The sequence below is a fragment of the Pseudopodoces humilis genome, chromosome 1 (genome assembly GCF_049639895.1).
Source record: "Pseudopodoces humilis isolate 2021_Gansu_Grassland_sample_001 chromosome 1, ASM4963989v1, whole genome shotgun sequence".
Taxonomy (NCBI): Eukaryota; Metazoa; Chordata; class Aves; order Passeriformes; family Paridae; genus Pseudopodoces; species Pseudopodoces humilis.
Window position 1 is genome coordinate 86,450,518 of NC_142200.1, and position 14,416 is coordinate 86,464,933.

The window sequence follows — 14,416 nt, forward strand, 5'->3', positions numbered from 1 at the left end:
CTAGGAGACTAAAGGCTATGAAGTGGGAATATCTCCATGCCATTTAGGTGGGGGCTGCTCTAAACCTCTTAATCAGTGGAAGAGAGAGTGAACTGTTTTTGTTCTGCAGCAGTGTGTGATGCCTTTCCAGTTTGAGATTCCTGCTCTAAAAAATTTTGCATGTCTTGCAGGTCTGGTGTGAGACAAATTTGCGAAGGTGCATCAGTGACTTCCATCGATTTATTTGCGAGATGTGTAACAAGGCATTCCCCATGCTTTCGGCACTCAAACTGCACACAGAAACTCACATGGTGGATCAGGGAAAAGACAAGCACAAGCCACAGTCCATGACCCCACCCAGTGAGAACCCAGACCAGAAAGCCTTCATGGCATCCTTGGGCCTACAGTACACCAAAGACATCAAGCCTGTCAAGCAGGAGGACAATACACAAGACGAGGTCCAAGAAATGCGGCTCAGAGCACTGAAGAGTAACCTACCTCAGGAACCTGGCAGCACCAGTCTGCTCAGCCTCTCTCCTCTGGAAGCTGCCTCCATGGGAGGGTCATTTTCAGTCCTTCCCCCTACAAAAGAAAACATAAAGCTTCTCTCGCTGCAGCCTTTCCAGAAGGGTTTTATTATCCAGCCTGACAGCAGTATTGTGGTGAAACCCATCTCCAATGAGTCTGCCATTGAGCTGGCAGACATTCAACAGATCTTGAAGATGGCTTCTTCTGCTCCTCCTCAAATCAGTCTTCCTCCACTTTCTAAGGCACCTTCTGTCCCTGTGCAGTCGATTTTTAAGCATATGCCACCACTGAAGCCAAAGCCTTTGGTAACACCCCGAACAGTTGTCGCAACCTCTACTCCTCCTCCTCTTATCAGTGCCCAGCAAGCCTCCCCTGGCTGCATCAGCCCAAGTCTCCCACCTCCCCCTCTGAGGCTGATCAAGAACTCAGTGGAGTCCGCCTCCAACTCCCATCTCCCCCAGCCAGGAGCCAAATCAAGTTCTTCCTCACAATTGCTCCTCCAACCCAAAATAGAGCCTTTAACTCAGCATGAGATGAAGACACAGCTGGAGCAGGACAGCATCATTGAAGCTCTCCTGCCTCTAAGTATGGAAGCCAAGATCAAGCAAGAAGTCACAGAAGGAGACCTGAAAGCCATCATCGCAGGGGCAGCGAACAAAAAGACCCCGACCATGAGGAAAGTTTTGTACCCCTGCCGTTTCTGTGATCAGGTGTTTGCCTTCTCTGGTGTCCTGAGAGCTCACATCCGTTCTCACTTAGGTATTTCCCCATATCAGTGCAACATCTGTGACTACATCGCGGCTGACAAGGCAGCGCTGATCCGGCACCTGCGGACGCACAGCGGGGAGAGGCCTTACATCTGCAAGATCTGCCACTACCCGTTCACAGTGAAAGCCAATTGTGAGAGGCACCTGCGAAAGAAGCACCTCAAAACAACCAGGAAGGATATCGAGAAGAACATCGAATATGTCACCAGCAATGCCGCAGAGATGGTGGATGCCTTCTGCTCCCCAGACACGGTGTGCAAGCTGTGTGGAGAGGACCTGAAGCACTACCGGGCCCTCCGCATTCACATGAGGACGCACAGCGGCTGCCAGAAGAAGAAGCCATTTGAGTGCAAGGAGTGTGGCACGGCCTTTTCGGCCAAGAGGAATTGCATTCACCACATCCTCAAGCAGCACTTGCATGTGCAAGAAAAGGAGATTGAGAATTACATCTTAATGGTGGACTGCAGTGCCCAGGAAAGCCAGACAGACGCTTCTTTATTGGAGGACAGCACTTACATGGACCACAAGCCCATGACGCCTTTCCTGGAGCCACAAAACGGCTTCTTGCTGGGAACATCGTCTCACATTTCCATCAAACGTGAACCTGTGGGCAACTTCCCCATGGATTTTGATGAGCCGTTGGATTTCTCTCAGAAGAGCAAAAGCCTGAGTGCTGTGCAGGTGAAGCAGGAGAACCTGTTTGGTTCGTCTCTGTCCCTTTACGACTGTTCCATGGAGCCTATCGACCTGTCCATCCCCAAAATCCTGAAGAAGGATAAAGATGATGCCCCCTGTGAAGCCAGGAACCAAGAGTTGGCTGCTTCTGCAAACAGTGATAAAGCCTATAACTGTCTGCAGTGTCCTTTGGTTTTTGGTGCCAATGGGAACTCAGAAACAAACCGGGGTGTCAGACATCCCCAGCCACTGAAAGGTTCGTTGCATTTGACTGTCCCGATCATTTCCCCGGCTCTCCCTGGCAATTCTGCCTTGCTGAGACCCCTGAGGCCTAAACCACCACCACCACCTCTCTTGCCAAAGCCTTCAGTAACTAAAGAGCTGCCGCCATTGGCTTCCATTGCACAGATCATTTCGTCTGTGTCTTCTGCTCCCACTTTGCTGAAAACAGAGGCCACAGACGCCAGTCCCAAGGCAGTGAGCAGCTCTACTGGGTGTGACAAATCAGGGAATGCCAAAGCTAAAGTGACAATCGTGACCACCGTTCAGAGGGACTCCAGCCTGCCCAGTGACCTGTCTCAGGCTTGTGATCCAGAGCAGTCTCCCATTGCTGATGCTGGGTTGACTAAGAAAAGAGGGAGAAAGAAAGGAACGAAAAATAAGCCTAAACTTAGGAGTAGTGTGGATCTGGAGTCAAGTGGGGAATTTGCCAGCATAGAGAAGATGCTGGCTACCACAGACACTAACAAATTTAGCCCATTTCTGCAGTCCACTGACAATTTCAAGGAAGAAAGTGGCAGAAATGGAACAAGTGAGGATGAGAAGGAAACTGCCAAGGATAAGCTGCTGACAGGGAAGAGGAACGCTTACTCAGACTGCCTGCAAAATATCCCCTGTCCTTACTGTCCTCAAGTCTTTCCATGGGGAAATGCCCTGCAGCGGCACATGCTCAGTCACACAGGTAAGAGTGCTCTGTGCTCACAGTAGGTTGTAGTCCCTGAGGTTGTTCCTCACAGAAGGGCCTCTCCGTGGAGGAATCTTCCTTTCTCTGATGTCTGAACTGTATTCTTCTTTATTATTTTGCTAATCCCTAGCTGTTGCTGTTACATAGTGGTGCTGGTAGATTCTTCAGAAATGGAATAATCTCTGTCTTTGAGTATCAGAAGGTAAATAAACCGGTTAATACCCATTTGACTTCAGTGGCATAACTTAGTGTAGCTGGAAAGAGGCTCAGGTTTCAGTTGTTCTGTTATTATTGTCTTGTCTTGAAGGGGAACATATGTGTTGAATATTTCATTGTGCCTTATGTGGTTTGTTTGTCTGCTTCTGATGGCTGTTTGTCTGTATCAGTAATGATAAAAAAAGATCTCTAAAAATGAGAGACAATAAGTGTAGAACTGTGGCAGGAATATAAAATAATGCAGTGCTTAGCTTTTTTTTTTTTTTTTTTTTCCTTGTGGTGGCTTTTATTTAACAGATCAAAGGAGGATGTGAGAAACTGCTCATCCTGAGCATTATGTAATAGCTTGCCTCTAGGAATCATTCTCCTCACAGATAGACAACTAAAGGTGGGCACATGCCCTAAGGTGTGGAATGTGTATGGAATCTCTAGCATTGTGCCACTGTGTAAGTAACCTCAGACGTGGTGTAAACAAAAGGAGGAATTGGGTAGGGAGATTTATTCTAGGTCTGGGGTTATTTTTCATTCTCCACTATAAAGGAAATCCTGCATTGAATGCTATGCTGATTTGAAGTTCCCTCATTCTTCCACCCACACTGTAATAAAGTAATTAGTAGATTCTCATCCTGCTTTAGAGGGAGAGGACAAAGGTCTATTTGCTGTTGCACCCTTTTAAGTTGTTGATATTATTTGCTTTATTATGCATCTCAGCTCCTGGCATAAAGAATAAAAACTAGGGATTTTTATAAGAAACATAGGGGTTTTGAGTATAGCCTTATAAAAGTTGGCTTTTTTTTTCCTTTTTTTTTTTAAGAAAATGAGGTTTCCTGAAATGACTGATTCATGTCTGTGCTAAAGAGGGAAACCTGAAGAGGTAAAAGAGGTTAGCTAAGAGGTTTAGAGGGAATCTGAGCTGTGGGACAGTCCCTATTACAGTTTGCTTTGGGTGACACGAGGACATAACTTGCAAGGTATCAGTGCAACAGTGAGGCTATTGTTTTCTGGTCCACAGAGACCAAATTATTTCATCTTATTAAGCATACAGTTTACTTTGTGGTGAAGGATAACTCTTTATTCATATCTCAATTGTTTTCCAACACCCTGGTCTCCAAAAAAAAGACATAGTTACTGAAGAACTGTTCATGAGACAGAAAACAATGGAGAGGCTTTTCCCAGACTAAGAGGTTTGACCTGCTTACTGGTGGCAGACTTCCAAGGTAGCAGCACTGGTGTAAACCCTTAATGAAAACAGGAAAATGCACTCAACCATGAATTATTCTGGTAAAACTTGTCTCCCTTACGACCACCAGGCTTGGAAGGAGACACCATCCTTTTAGTAAGCCTGTGCTGCAGTCCCCACAAGAAGAACAAGCAACTGTGGTCATAGCAGGACTAAATCCTCGCCACAGATACAGGATTTTTGGTGATACTACAGAGGTGGCAATAATCACATTCCAGTTGGTGTGCTCTGGCAGTGATAATACTGAACTCTTTTATAATCATCATCTTAGTGTTGAGAGAGACTTGTTGCTGGAGGACCACCCCACAACAAGCTTTGTCTGGCTTTGGGGCATCTGCTTTCAGATGGCATGAGCATTCTCTTTCTAAACTGGGAGTTTCCAGCAGCTCCCCTGTGGCAACAGGGTCCATGAGGCCTATTGGAGGGGAGGGGGAAAGCTAAGATGGGAAGCTGGAGGAAAATTAGGCCAGGGAGGTGGTGCCAAAGCAAGCAAGCCTGAGGATGCATTCAGGTGGGGGGAGCCCAGTGTTTTTGTGGTGGGTGTCAGGTGCTGGTGGCATGGAAGGAGTTTGGCAGCTGTGGTAGATGCAGTAGTTTGTGTTGGCTTTATCTTCTGGATAGGCAAATTGGTTTTCTTGTGGAGAAATCTGCAAAGTTGTAGTGCAGCTCAGCATTCCTGTCCCCACCTATTGCACAGGCAGATAGCTTGTGACTTGTCAGATAGCTCTGTTCTTTAAAATGAGGTAAGAAAAAATCTATTTGCTAATCTTTGTAAAGAGGAAAGGAGAACTTTACTTTTTACTGTCTGTGCTTGATGGCTGCTCCCTGACCTGGGTAGAGAAAGGACTAGCAGGCTGACGTGAAGATGAGAGTCCTGGTGATCTGCTTCCAAACTGCATGTGTTGGGTATGTGATCCATAGGCAGTCACAGCTGGTAAGCTGACTGCATAACACTGCTATCAAAACAAAACCCAAAAAGCAGCACTTAGCTCTTCTGTGTCTGCTTGTAGGAAATTTGTTATTGAGGTAATTCATGTAAGGGGCCTAAGATAGGTTGAGGAAAAGGTATATAATTTTGAGCATATAAGTGCTATCTGTATTTTATGAGTTTTGAACTGCTGTATTCTTACAGACAAGATTTTTGCAAGTGTGTCTTTCATGTTCAATAAAATTTCAGCACAGAGGCTGCCTTCTATGTGGTGTCAAGATCATATTTTCCTTTTGAGAAAGTGCAAAAATGTACATGCTACCAGTGACCCACATCCCTCATGCAACCAGAAATGTCTCTCGTGGAACCTTTTGCCCTTCATCCTTGCCTCAACACCACTGTGTGTTTAGGGTTTTTTTTTTTTAATTCAAAAACATTTCCGTGAGGAAGCATACACCTTCCTCAGTGGTTTTTCATTTTAATGGTGAGCTCACAAGTGGGACACTGGGAATTTAGCATAACTTGATTTTATACAGTGCCTAACACAGTAGCTGCATTTTGTTTGAACATGCTCGAACATTTGCTTTTAATACTTTCTTTCTCTTGATGTCTTTACTGTATAATTTACTTTTCTGTGTCCAACTCACTTTGCCTTTGGTTTTTTTTTTTGTTCTTCCCTGCTGCTGTTGACTTTTTAAATTCTCAGAATAGTGACTAAGATGTGCCCTGCAGGTGATGCGGTTGGTTTTGCTCCTTTTATAGGATGCAGACCAGACTAGGTTCAGTATAAAATGATAGTAATGATCATTTTTAACCACTAGTTTGTTATAGATAGCCTAATCTGTTTGCAGAGAATCGCTTAAAAATATTTTCAGAGGAATACTGGCAGGTCTTACTTGGCCCAAGATTAAGTTTTGTCAAAAGCAAGATTTAATGGCAGAGGAGGTTTTTTGGTTTTGTTTTGTTGCTACAACAGGAACAAACCATACAAAGAAATATCTATAAACAAAATAAAGGAATAAATAAATAGAAAACTCTTTTACCTAGCCCATGAACCTGAATGTTTCCTGTTGATTTGAGGTCAAAAGTCACCAAAAAAAAAGGACTTGGAGGCATTTTTATTCTTTGCCTTTCTGATTTAAGTCAAATTGTAAACATCTTTACTTTGCACCATTTGTAGTTACCATGGTGAATAATGTGTTTCTACTAGGACAGTGGTGGCAGGGTACCTTGAGCACTGATCTTACATGCTCTGATTATTCAGATCGCCCTTTATACTGAAAAAGACACCCTTCAAATGACTGGCTACTATGAAACGTCGAGACTAGGCTAGTCCTGCTGTGCTGCTAACCAAAATTTACAGTCAGTCCCAAGTCAATATTTAGGCACAGATGTATTTTTATACAGGCCGTGAATATTCATATGGAAAAATTTTATTAAAAAATCAAATCACATTGACTTTATAGGTTACCTTCCAGTGAGTAAGTATATTTTATCAGAAGGGCAGTTGCCTTTAAGGGACAAATAGAGAAGGCAGAGAAAACTGCTTTTTTGAATGTTCTGGTTTTGTGCCTTTAAAGGTGACATTTTTGGAATGCATTGCAACTTGGAGTGGGAGGATTGGAGTTTGCACAGTAAGTGGAATTTTTGTTTGAGTTTTGAGACCCCTAGCTAGGATGTCTGTGTGGAAAGAGGAATATTTTATCTGTTGCAAGTACTGGTCTGTATGACAAATACCTGATCGATACAAACATTTTAAAGGCTGAAAATATGAGAAAATTATGACCTGAGTTACAAGTTGAGTTTCAAGTAATTAATCCTCAGCTAATCCCGTCATTGCATGCTTGAAAAGAAATGTGGAAAGGAATTGGGCTATCATGAAGCAAAAGGATTTCTGCTCCACTTTGAAGTTTTGTATTTGCATTGTGAATGAAGCCAGATAGAAGTGCAAAAAGCGGTGATATTTGTAGCCATACATTTATGGTTGAATTAGCAGGCATCTAAAAGGAAAGAGTGACTTGAAAGCCTACAAAAAAGCATTAAGGTGATGTATCTAAAAAGTTGTGTTAACACTGGAAGAAAATTTAGACAAAGAAACGGCTCCTGAGATGTCTGTGAGATGCAGGGAATCCCTGGTACAGGTTGAGATGTTAACTAGAACAGAACCATCTTTCAGAAGATGAAAGGAAGAGAGATACCCACACTGTTGTATCAAAGAGGCTGCTGGCTGGGGCAGGGGGTGGGTGGTGTGTGTGTGTTTTCAGAGGTTTTGGGTGTGAGGTGGAAGGTGTGACAGGAACTGATCTCCTTTTACAAGTAACTATCCTCTCAATCTCTTTCTTCATCACAAAGATGTCTTGCAGGATTGCCTTCCTCATTGCACCTGCATGATCCTGGCTTTTCTTTCAACTTTCCCTGTGCTTAGTCCCTTCCCTCTTCTAGTAATTAAAATTAATTACAGACATGAAAAACTTTCTCCTAAGGGAAAATAATTTATTGCTTATTCAACATATGGGCCTTGATTCCACTGAAGTCAGTGGAGAGATGCCCTGTGGCTTTGATGGAAATTATGTCAAATTCACATAGGTGACAGGCATTTTCGGAGAGAGCCTGCTGTTGAGGAGCTTGCAGTCAGGATATTGTGGTTGGTCACCAAGCACTAATAGAGGCAAAGGAAGAAAACCAAGGAAGTTTCTTCTTACACACAAGGGGGATATTTGTACATTTTATCTTGCGTCAGGCCAGAAGCCATTCCCCTGTCAGAAATGTGGTGTCATTTCTACCAAATCTATCAGAATTTGCACACACCTGGAGTTGCCAGCTGCTACCTGAGGAGAAATGTGCTTTATCCCCCAGCCTAAGGAAGAGGATGTTGGATCTCACAGTGGCACACACAGTTTTTCCCAGCTTTTCAGAATACCAAGGCCAAGTTGTATTTGGTTGGGCTGAACACGGCAGACAAGCAAAGCATAAGAATGTGAGAAGTGTCCTTCCATGTTGGAGCAGTGGTACTCCTGACTCCAGTGGTAGCAGGAGGATGTGCTCTTTAGTGTGAGCATGTGAACGCAGCCACTTCCTCCAGCCTGTTGCTCTTAAAGCTCTGTCACTATCCACAACTGCTTCATTAGGGTTGTGTGTTCGAGGGTACATCCCTTGAAATTGCTCACTTTACAACCTGTTTATGGAGCAGCTGTCTGCAGGTCCTTCCAGTTGTTTTCTGAACCTGCTGATGCAGTCTGACTTTAATTTGGCTGCTGCAGCCAGCCAAACCAGTGATCCTGGAGATACATCAGCGATGGCTTTGAGTCCTCCTGCCTGGATGTACCTGCCAGTACTATTCTCAGCATCACATAGGCACGGTTTAGATTGTTTTATCTTGTCTTAATCTGCATTGAAGCTCACCTGCCATCATACTGCCCCCTCTGTCTTGATAGTAGGGAAAGAGATTGGCTGTCAAATCAGGCAAGGCTTCATTGTAGCAGGTGAGTGGTGTTTAGCCAGAAGGGAGGAGCTGACACAAAACCAGGGGTGAGCAGTCACTCCAGGTTTACTGTGCTGACCAAATGGGATGTGTGCAAGAAGGAAGTTCAGCAGATGGTGGTACGTGTCCCTTGCATGAAAACTGCTTGCACAAGGGAGCTGTTGCTGTAAGTTTTTCACACCTCCAGTACAGACAGCATCACTATATGTCACTTTGAGTTGGGTTTCATGGGAGAATTGTTGAAGCAACAAACCTAAAAGCAGCAAGAAGCTGGCTCTGTGCATCAGGGTAGTTAAACTTACAAATGAGTTATTACTCTCAACCTCAGCATAGCTGCTGATCAGATTGCATAGAGTGTGCACAGGATTTTCCTCTTACATCTCCATGCACCAGTTTGTTTGGGAAAGTCTTCTGTCCTGCCAGCCTCTCTCATCCTTTCTGCTTCTTTTAATACAGCAGGTTGCCTTGCAGTGATTCAAATGTGGTAATACAGGTCTCAGTACTAGTCTGGCATTGCAATCTGCCGTGCTGGGGACCTGTTACGACATGATTTGATCTTGCCTATCATGAAGAGACTGAGTTGCCTCGTTACCATGTTAACAGCCTGTAACTTCAGAGGGCTGTAGCAGGGTATCTGCGGTGTCACATCACGTGGGCCCATGCTGCCTATGCAGACAACAGATGGCTACAGCCTGAGAGGGGGAGACTCGTTTTGTGACATGATCCCCTCCAAGAAATGAAGTCTGCAGGAAGGGCTCTGAAAGTGCTCACCTCTGACAGTTCTCATGGCAGAAAAAAACTGAAACGTCCTACTTGAGTCGATTGAATTATTTCTTTATAGTCAGAGGGGTGCTAAAGCAGCTCAGCTGGGTGGTGTGAGAAGGCAGGCATTTCTAAAGCCACTCAGACGAGCACTGGTGCAGCACGTAGGGTGGGTATGATTTGGGTGCAAGGTAGATGTTGTTCTCAGCAGCCGGCGCCGGGCTGGTCAGAGTGGTTCGACCTGCCCCTGGCAGACAGAGCCTTGGGCCATGGTTGGATAACACAAAGCACTTATTGGCAGTACTGGCTCGACCTGTTCCCAACTGTTCATCCCTGCAGCTGTAGCTGACCCAGCTGCCCAAAAAAATTAAAAGGGCAAGGGGAGGGACTGGCAGTCATGAGATCAGTTCCCGGATCTGGCGGGCAGTACAGCCCTAAAGGAGCACATTGATGCAGCTGAGGTGTGGAGCTGGCAGCATCTTCTGGGAGGCACTGGGATAGATGCTGTTGAAATTGGCTTTGTTGTCAGTGCTTTGTGTCTTCAAATAGCAGCTTTAGGCATCAAGAAGGGAGCCCAGATCCGATAGTGCACACAGTTGTAGTTACCACATGCACTTTATAGCACAGCTTAGCATTCATAACTGGCTTCACCAGGTAGTGGTTAATCACGGTTTAGAATCATTCAGCAGCTGAGGACTTGCGGTCTCCCTCCATTGTCCAAGAAAAAGGGATTTCCAAATCCATGGAAGTAAACTAAGAACTGTGTTTCAAATTCGGGTTTAAAATGAGGTGATTTTTTTTGGTCGGTGCTGGCGTTAAAAGGTGGGTAAGCAGCATGCTTGGGGTTCTCGTACAGAGTCCTTGTGAGGGCCATCCTTGGAAGTGAGTGATCATCTGGATTTCATCTGGATTTCTGACTGTGTGTCAGAAGGAAAGAGAATGAAGGGAGATGCTTGGATGGTGTTTGGTCAGCCATAAATGAAGCAAAGCTTTAGGATGAGGTGTAAGACAGGAAGTGCAATTCAATAGAGTGTCACTGGGAACAAGTTTATAGAGGGTTTCTTTTGGTCTTGTTTTAAACCAAAACAAAAACAGGATGGTGGTTTAGAACAGGATTCAGAGATGAGGAGGCTGTGTAAGTGATGGGGCTTGCTTATATCCTTGCTACATGTAGAGGAAGGGAATGTTCTAAAGCACCTGAAACAAACTGAGGACATTTCCCCCAGCTCACAGCAGTCAGACCAGGGGAGAGCTATTCCAGGAGAGAGGCATACAAGGAAAATGTGGAGCAGCTTAATGAATTGTGCACTTTAATCATTTTAAAGTAGCCCTGCCTTTGTCTCCTTAGGGGCGTCTGAATGCTCCCTTCTTGCAACGAAATACAGTTGACAGAGATCTGGGATAGGAATGGGGTAAGGGATTATCTCTTACATAATAGAGAAAGAGAACTTATGAAGGAGAGATCCCTTTCGTAAAGAGACTTGCCCCTGATGTGAGAGGGTCAAACACAACTGCTCTGTGTTAACTAGACAAATATTTACAAAGTATACTCAACAGTGAATTTTCTGATTAGCATTTAGCAGAATTTATCTTTGCTCTAGATATCTGCCACACTGTGATCCCTCCTGAAATCATGTGAGCCCTGGGTATTGTGGGGAACTTTATCTGAACTGTTCTAGCTGTCCATACCTCTGAACTACATTTGTGGGTATTTCGTAGAGGACAGAGGGCTTGAAATCATGTTTTCAGTGTCAGGCAAAGTTTAACAGCTGCTCTAGAGCCAGAGCTTAGGGTAAAGCAAGAGTTATTTGTTGCTGGGGTTGGCCTGAGTGCTAGAGCTGTTGTATGAAGATACTGAGGAGATGGTGTACAGCCTGTTGGCTGCATTGTCAGCTCTGCATCAAACTGCCCTTCTGCTGAATGGTGCATTTCATCATAAGCTCTTAAGTGTGGATTTTGCCCTCACTCCCTTCACTGCAGATTCCCCCATGGTAGGTACAGTCAGAGCTAGTCCTGAAAACTTTTCTTTGTGACTGCAGCTACTCTGTTGAAGGTACTGGGGAATCATACTGTGTTAAAGACAGAAAGTTGGTTTTTTTTCCTCAGAATTGCTTCTTTCCTTTTTCCCCAGATGTATTCAGTTCCATTTACTGCAAATAGTCCTTTTCTAGCTTGAATATTTCCATTTCACAGGGCATGGAGATACAACCAAAGCTCTATCAGCCATGTGTGGGCTGATTAAATATTTGAGTGTTTGCAGGTGATGAAGGTGGCTGAATTTTATTATTTAGAATGTTTACAATAAAAATGGACAAAGATAACACCCAGAATTTTTCAAGTTGACTCTGCACGTTTAAAATATGTTCTCCAGTTCGTGGGTGGAAGTAGAAGCATTCTGTGTGGGTCCAAAAAATCCCAAATTTACTAGAACTGCTACCACCTAGTGGTGGCTGCCTCTATTGTAAAATATAAAACAAGCTGGGGTTATTTCATTTAATGTAGGGAAAATAATAAATCATCAGCTCATCTGACTGATAATGTCAGCCTACATGTACCATATCCATTTCCAATAGTCTGTTTGTTCCAATTTTGAGGATTATTTAAGTGATGGGTTTTCTAACACTTCTCTTGGGATGTTAGGGATATTTGTCAATAAACACTTGCTTTAGCACCAAAATGTTTTTCATTGCATCCTGTTTTGTCTACGAACTTCACAGCATCTCAAGCTCTACTCTGTATTCCATCATAGTTCCAGGAAATTAAGAATTAAGCCAGCAAGCTCCCCACCTTGATCTGTAATCTGCCCTTTCATCTGAAATTTTTCACATTTGGTGTGGTGTCCCTCTTCATAATTTGGTTTGCGTATGTATGAAAGCAGTTCCCTCCTCTTTGTCTTTCTTGCCACCAATAAAACATGAAGTGGATTCTTCTGACTGAGCTATCTGAAGACTGCAACTTGATTTGTAAATACACTTCAGCAAAACAGTCTTTCCTTTCCACAGTTTGAAGTAAAAATGATTTTGGCTACATCTAAAGAGTGGTTTCTTTCATGCAAGTGGAAAAGTTTTTGGATTCTCAGATGGAGTGCTTGAGGTTTAGCTTATGAATACATCTCATGAAAAGTTCTTTTTTTCCCAGGAGCTGACGAGGCAGCTGCTGAGTTACTAGTGCTTGTTTTGTGTCGCCTGCTTCCCTGGGTCCTTACTTCTCTGCTCTTTTCCTCTTTCTCCCTAATCCTGCACATCCTCTTTGACTCTGGTGTCAGAATTGAGATCTTCAGATAGTGTCACCTTCTCTTCATTCTGGGGGAGTGACACACTCTGGTTGCACATGACAAGGTAACATACTCTGCTCCTATGGTTGCTGAAGATGTGGCAGTGGGTGGGAGCCTTGACAAGTCGATTTTTCCACTCTTGTCCTCTTGATTCACCAAGTGTAAATTCTGTGGGATAACAAATGGACCGGAAAGCGTTTTACAGCCTTAGTAAGTGAAAGATGGGAAAGGGGCAAAAGAAACAGCAGGCCTTTCCTGTGCATCCTGTTTCTTTCACCACCTGGAATCGAGTGACTGCTCTGCACCATAAATCAGCTGAATTCTGGAGACGGGAATTACCCATTTGAGAGGAGCTGAGTCTTGTTGGAGGGATGTTTGCCCAGATTTGAAGCCTTAGTCAAAATCCTCCTCCTTATGTAAGATAGAAGCCTGCAGGAGCTGTGTGGCCAGCAGGGTTTCTGTTGCTGCAAGAGGCATGTAAGCAGGAAGAAAACAGTAGTGCAGGCCGGGCCTAACCTCTGCTGGAGTGGATGAAGCAGCTGCCAGTGCAAGACTACCCTTGCAGCCATCCCTTGCACTGCAGAAGTACCACACTGGAGCTGGCACAATTGTCTTCACAACCATTGTGTTTACCACACACCTTCACAGTTCCCCTGCTGCTATTCCAGTTCATCAGAAGCAGAACTGGGCTGATTCTCACCCATCCCCAAATAACCAGGATTTGTGCAAAGCAGCTCACTTTTTCACCAGCTGTAGAACCAACTGCACAGGTTGGAGTTAACCACAGAGCAGCTCAGCTAGTCAGGAGCTGCTGCTTTACGTGAAGTGCATGCATGAAGTTTCCTAAGGGGCCTGTGAAACTCCTTGTTGACAAGGAAAAGGGCAGGTCTGGTTTGTGCAGGTAAGGAGGAGAGCACTCCTCCAAGCACGTACACATGTCATCATATCCCTGGCTATGTCACTGCCTGATTTTTGAGTGTTCCTTCAGGGGTGCTGGACCCAGAGGAGCTTCAGAAGAGAAGGCCTCTGTACATTTGTGTTCCCAGGGTCTGGAGTGGGCTTTGCCCTTTGTGAAAGCACATTGTTTAAACTTGTTTTTCCTGATGTTGACCTCATCTGTTTGCCTGTGCCAGTACATCACTTACCTGTGGACCACCTATCCCTTGAGTGCACCAGAGTTGTAGGCCATGCATGCAAGAACAGAATAACAGCTGGGAAGAGGCCCAGGACAACAGAAGAGGGGCAAGAAGGAGATGGAGTTCAAGTACAATTTACTAAAGAATGAGTATACTGTAAGAAAAAGAATATCTTCTTGAAATACTAGAGGAAGAAAAAGTTACAGAAAAACTGGAAAACTGTGAATGATACACGACATTGAGTGTCAAAGTTGGGACTTCTGTATTAAGAGTTTTAAGACATACTGGTTTTGCCTTGCTCTTACCTTGAGTGTCACCCATGGATATTCTCCTCCGCTCACTTGGCTTCTGATGTTTCATGTTGAAAAACCAGGAAAAATACTCCCTCTGCGTCAGTTGTTTTCTGTTTGGTCAATAAAGAGTTACAGAAATCTCTCTGGGTATGATTAAGAGAAACATTTTCCCA

The 14,416-nt window shown here is 44.3% G+C and overlaps 1 protein-coding gene across 7 annotated transcripts in view; it reads left to right on the forward strand.

Annotated features, from left to right (window-relative positions):
* The window catches only part of RREB1 (ras responsive element binding protein 1), a 122,369-nt gene that overhangs the window by 99,545 nt on the left and 8,408 nt on the right, over positions 1-14,416 (forward strand). For all 7 annotated transcript variants that reach the window (XM_088056540.1, XM_088056544.1, XM_088056532.1 and 4 more), the window contains one exon: positions 171-2,910. In XM_088056540.1, the coding sequence (XP_087912666.1) occupies positions 171-2,910 (2,740 nt within the window). The remainder of the gene's footprint in view (positions 1-170; positions 2,911-14,416) is intronic.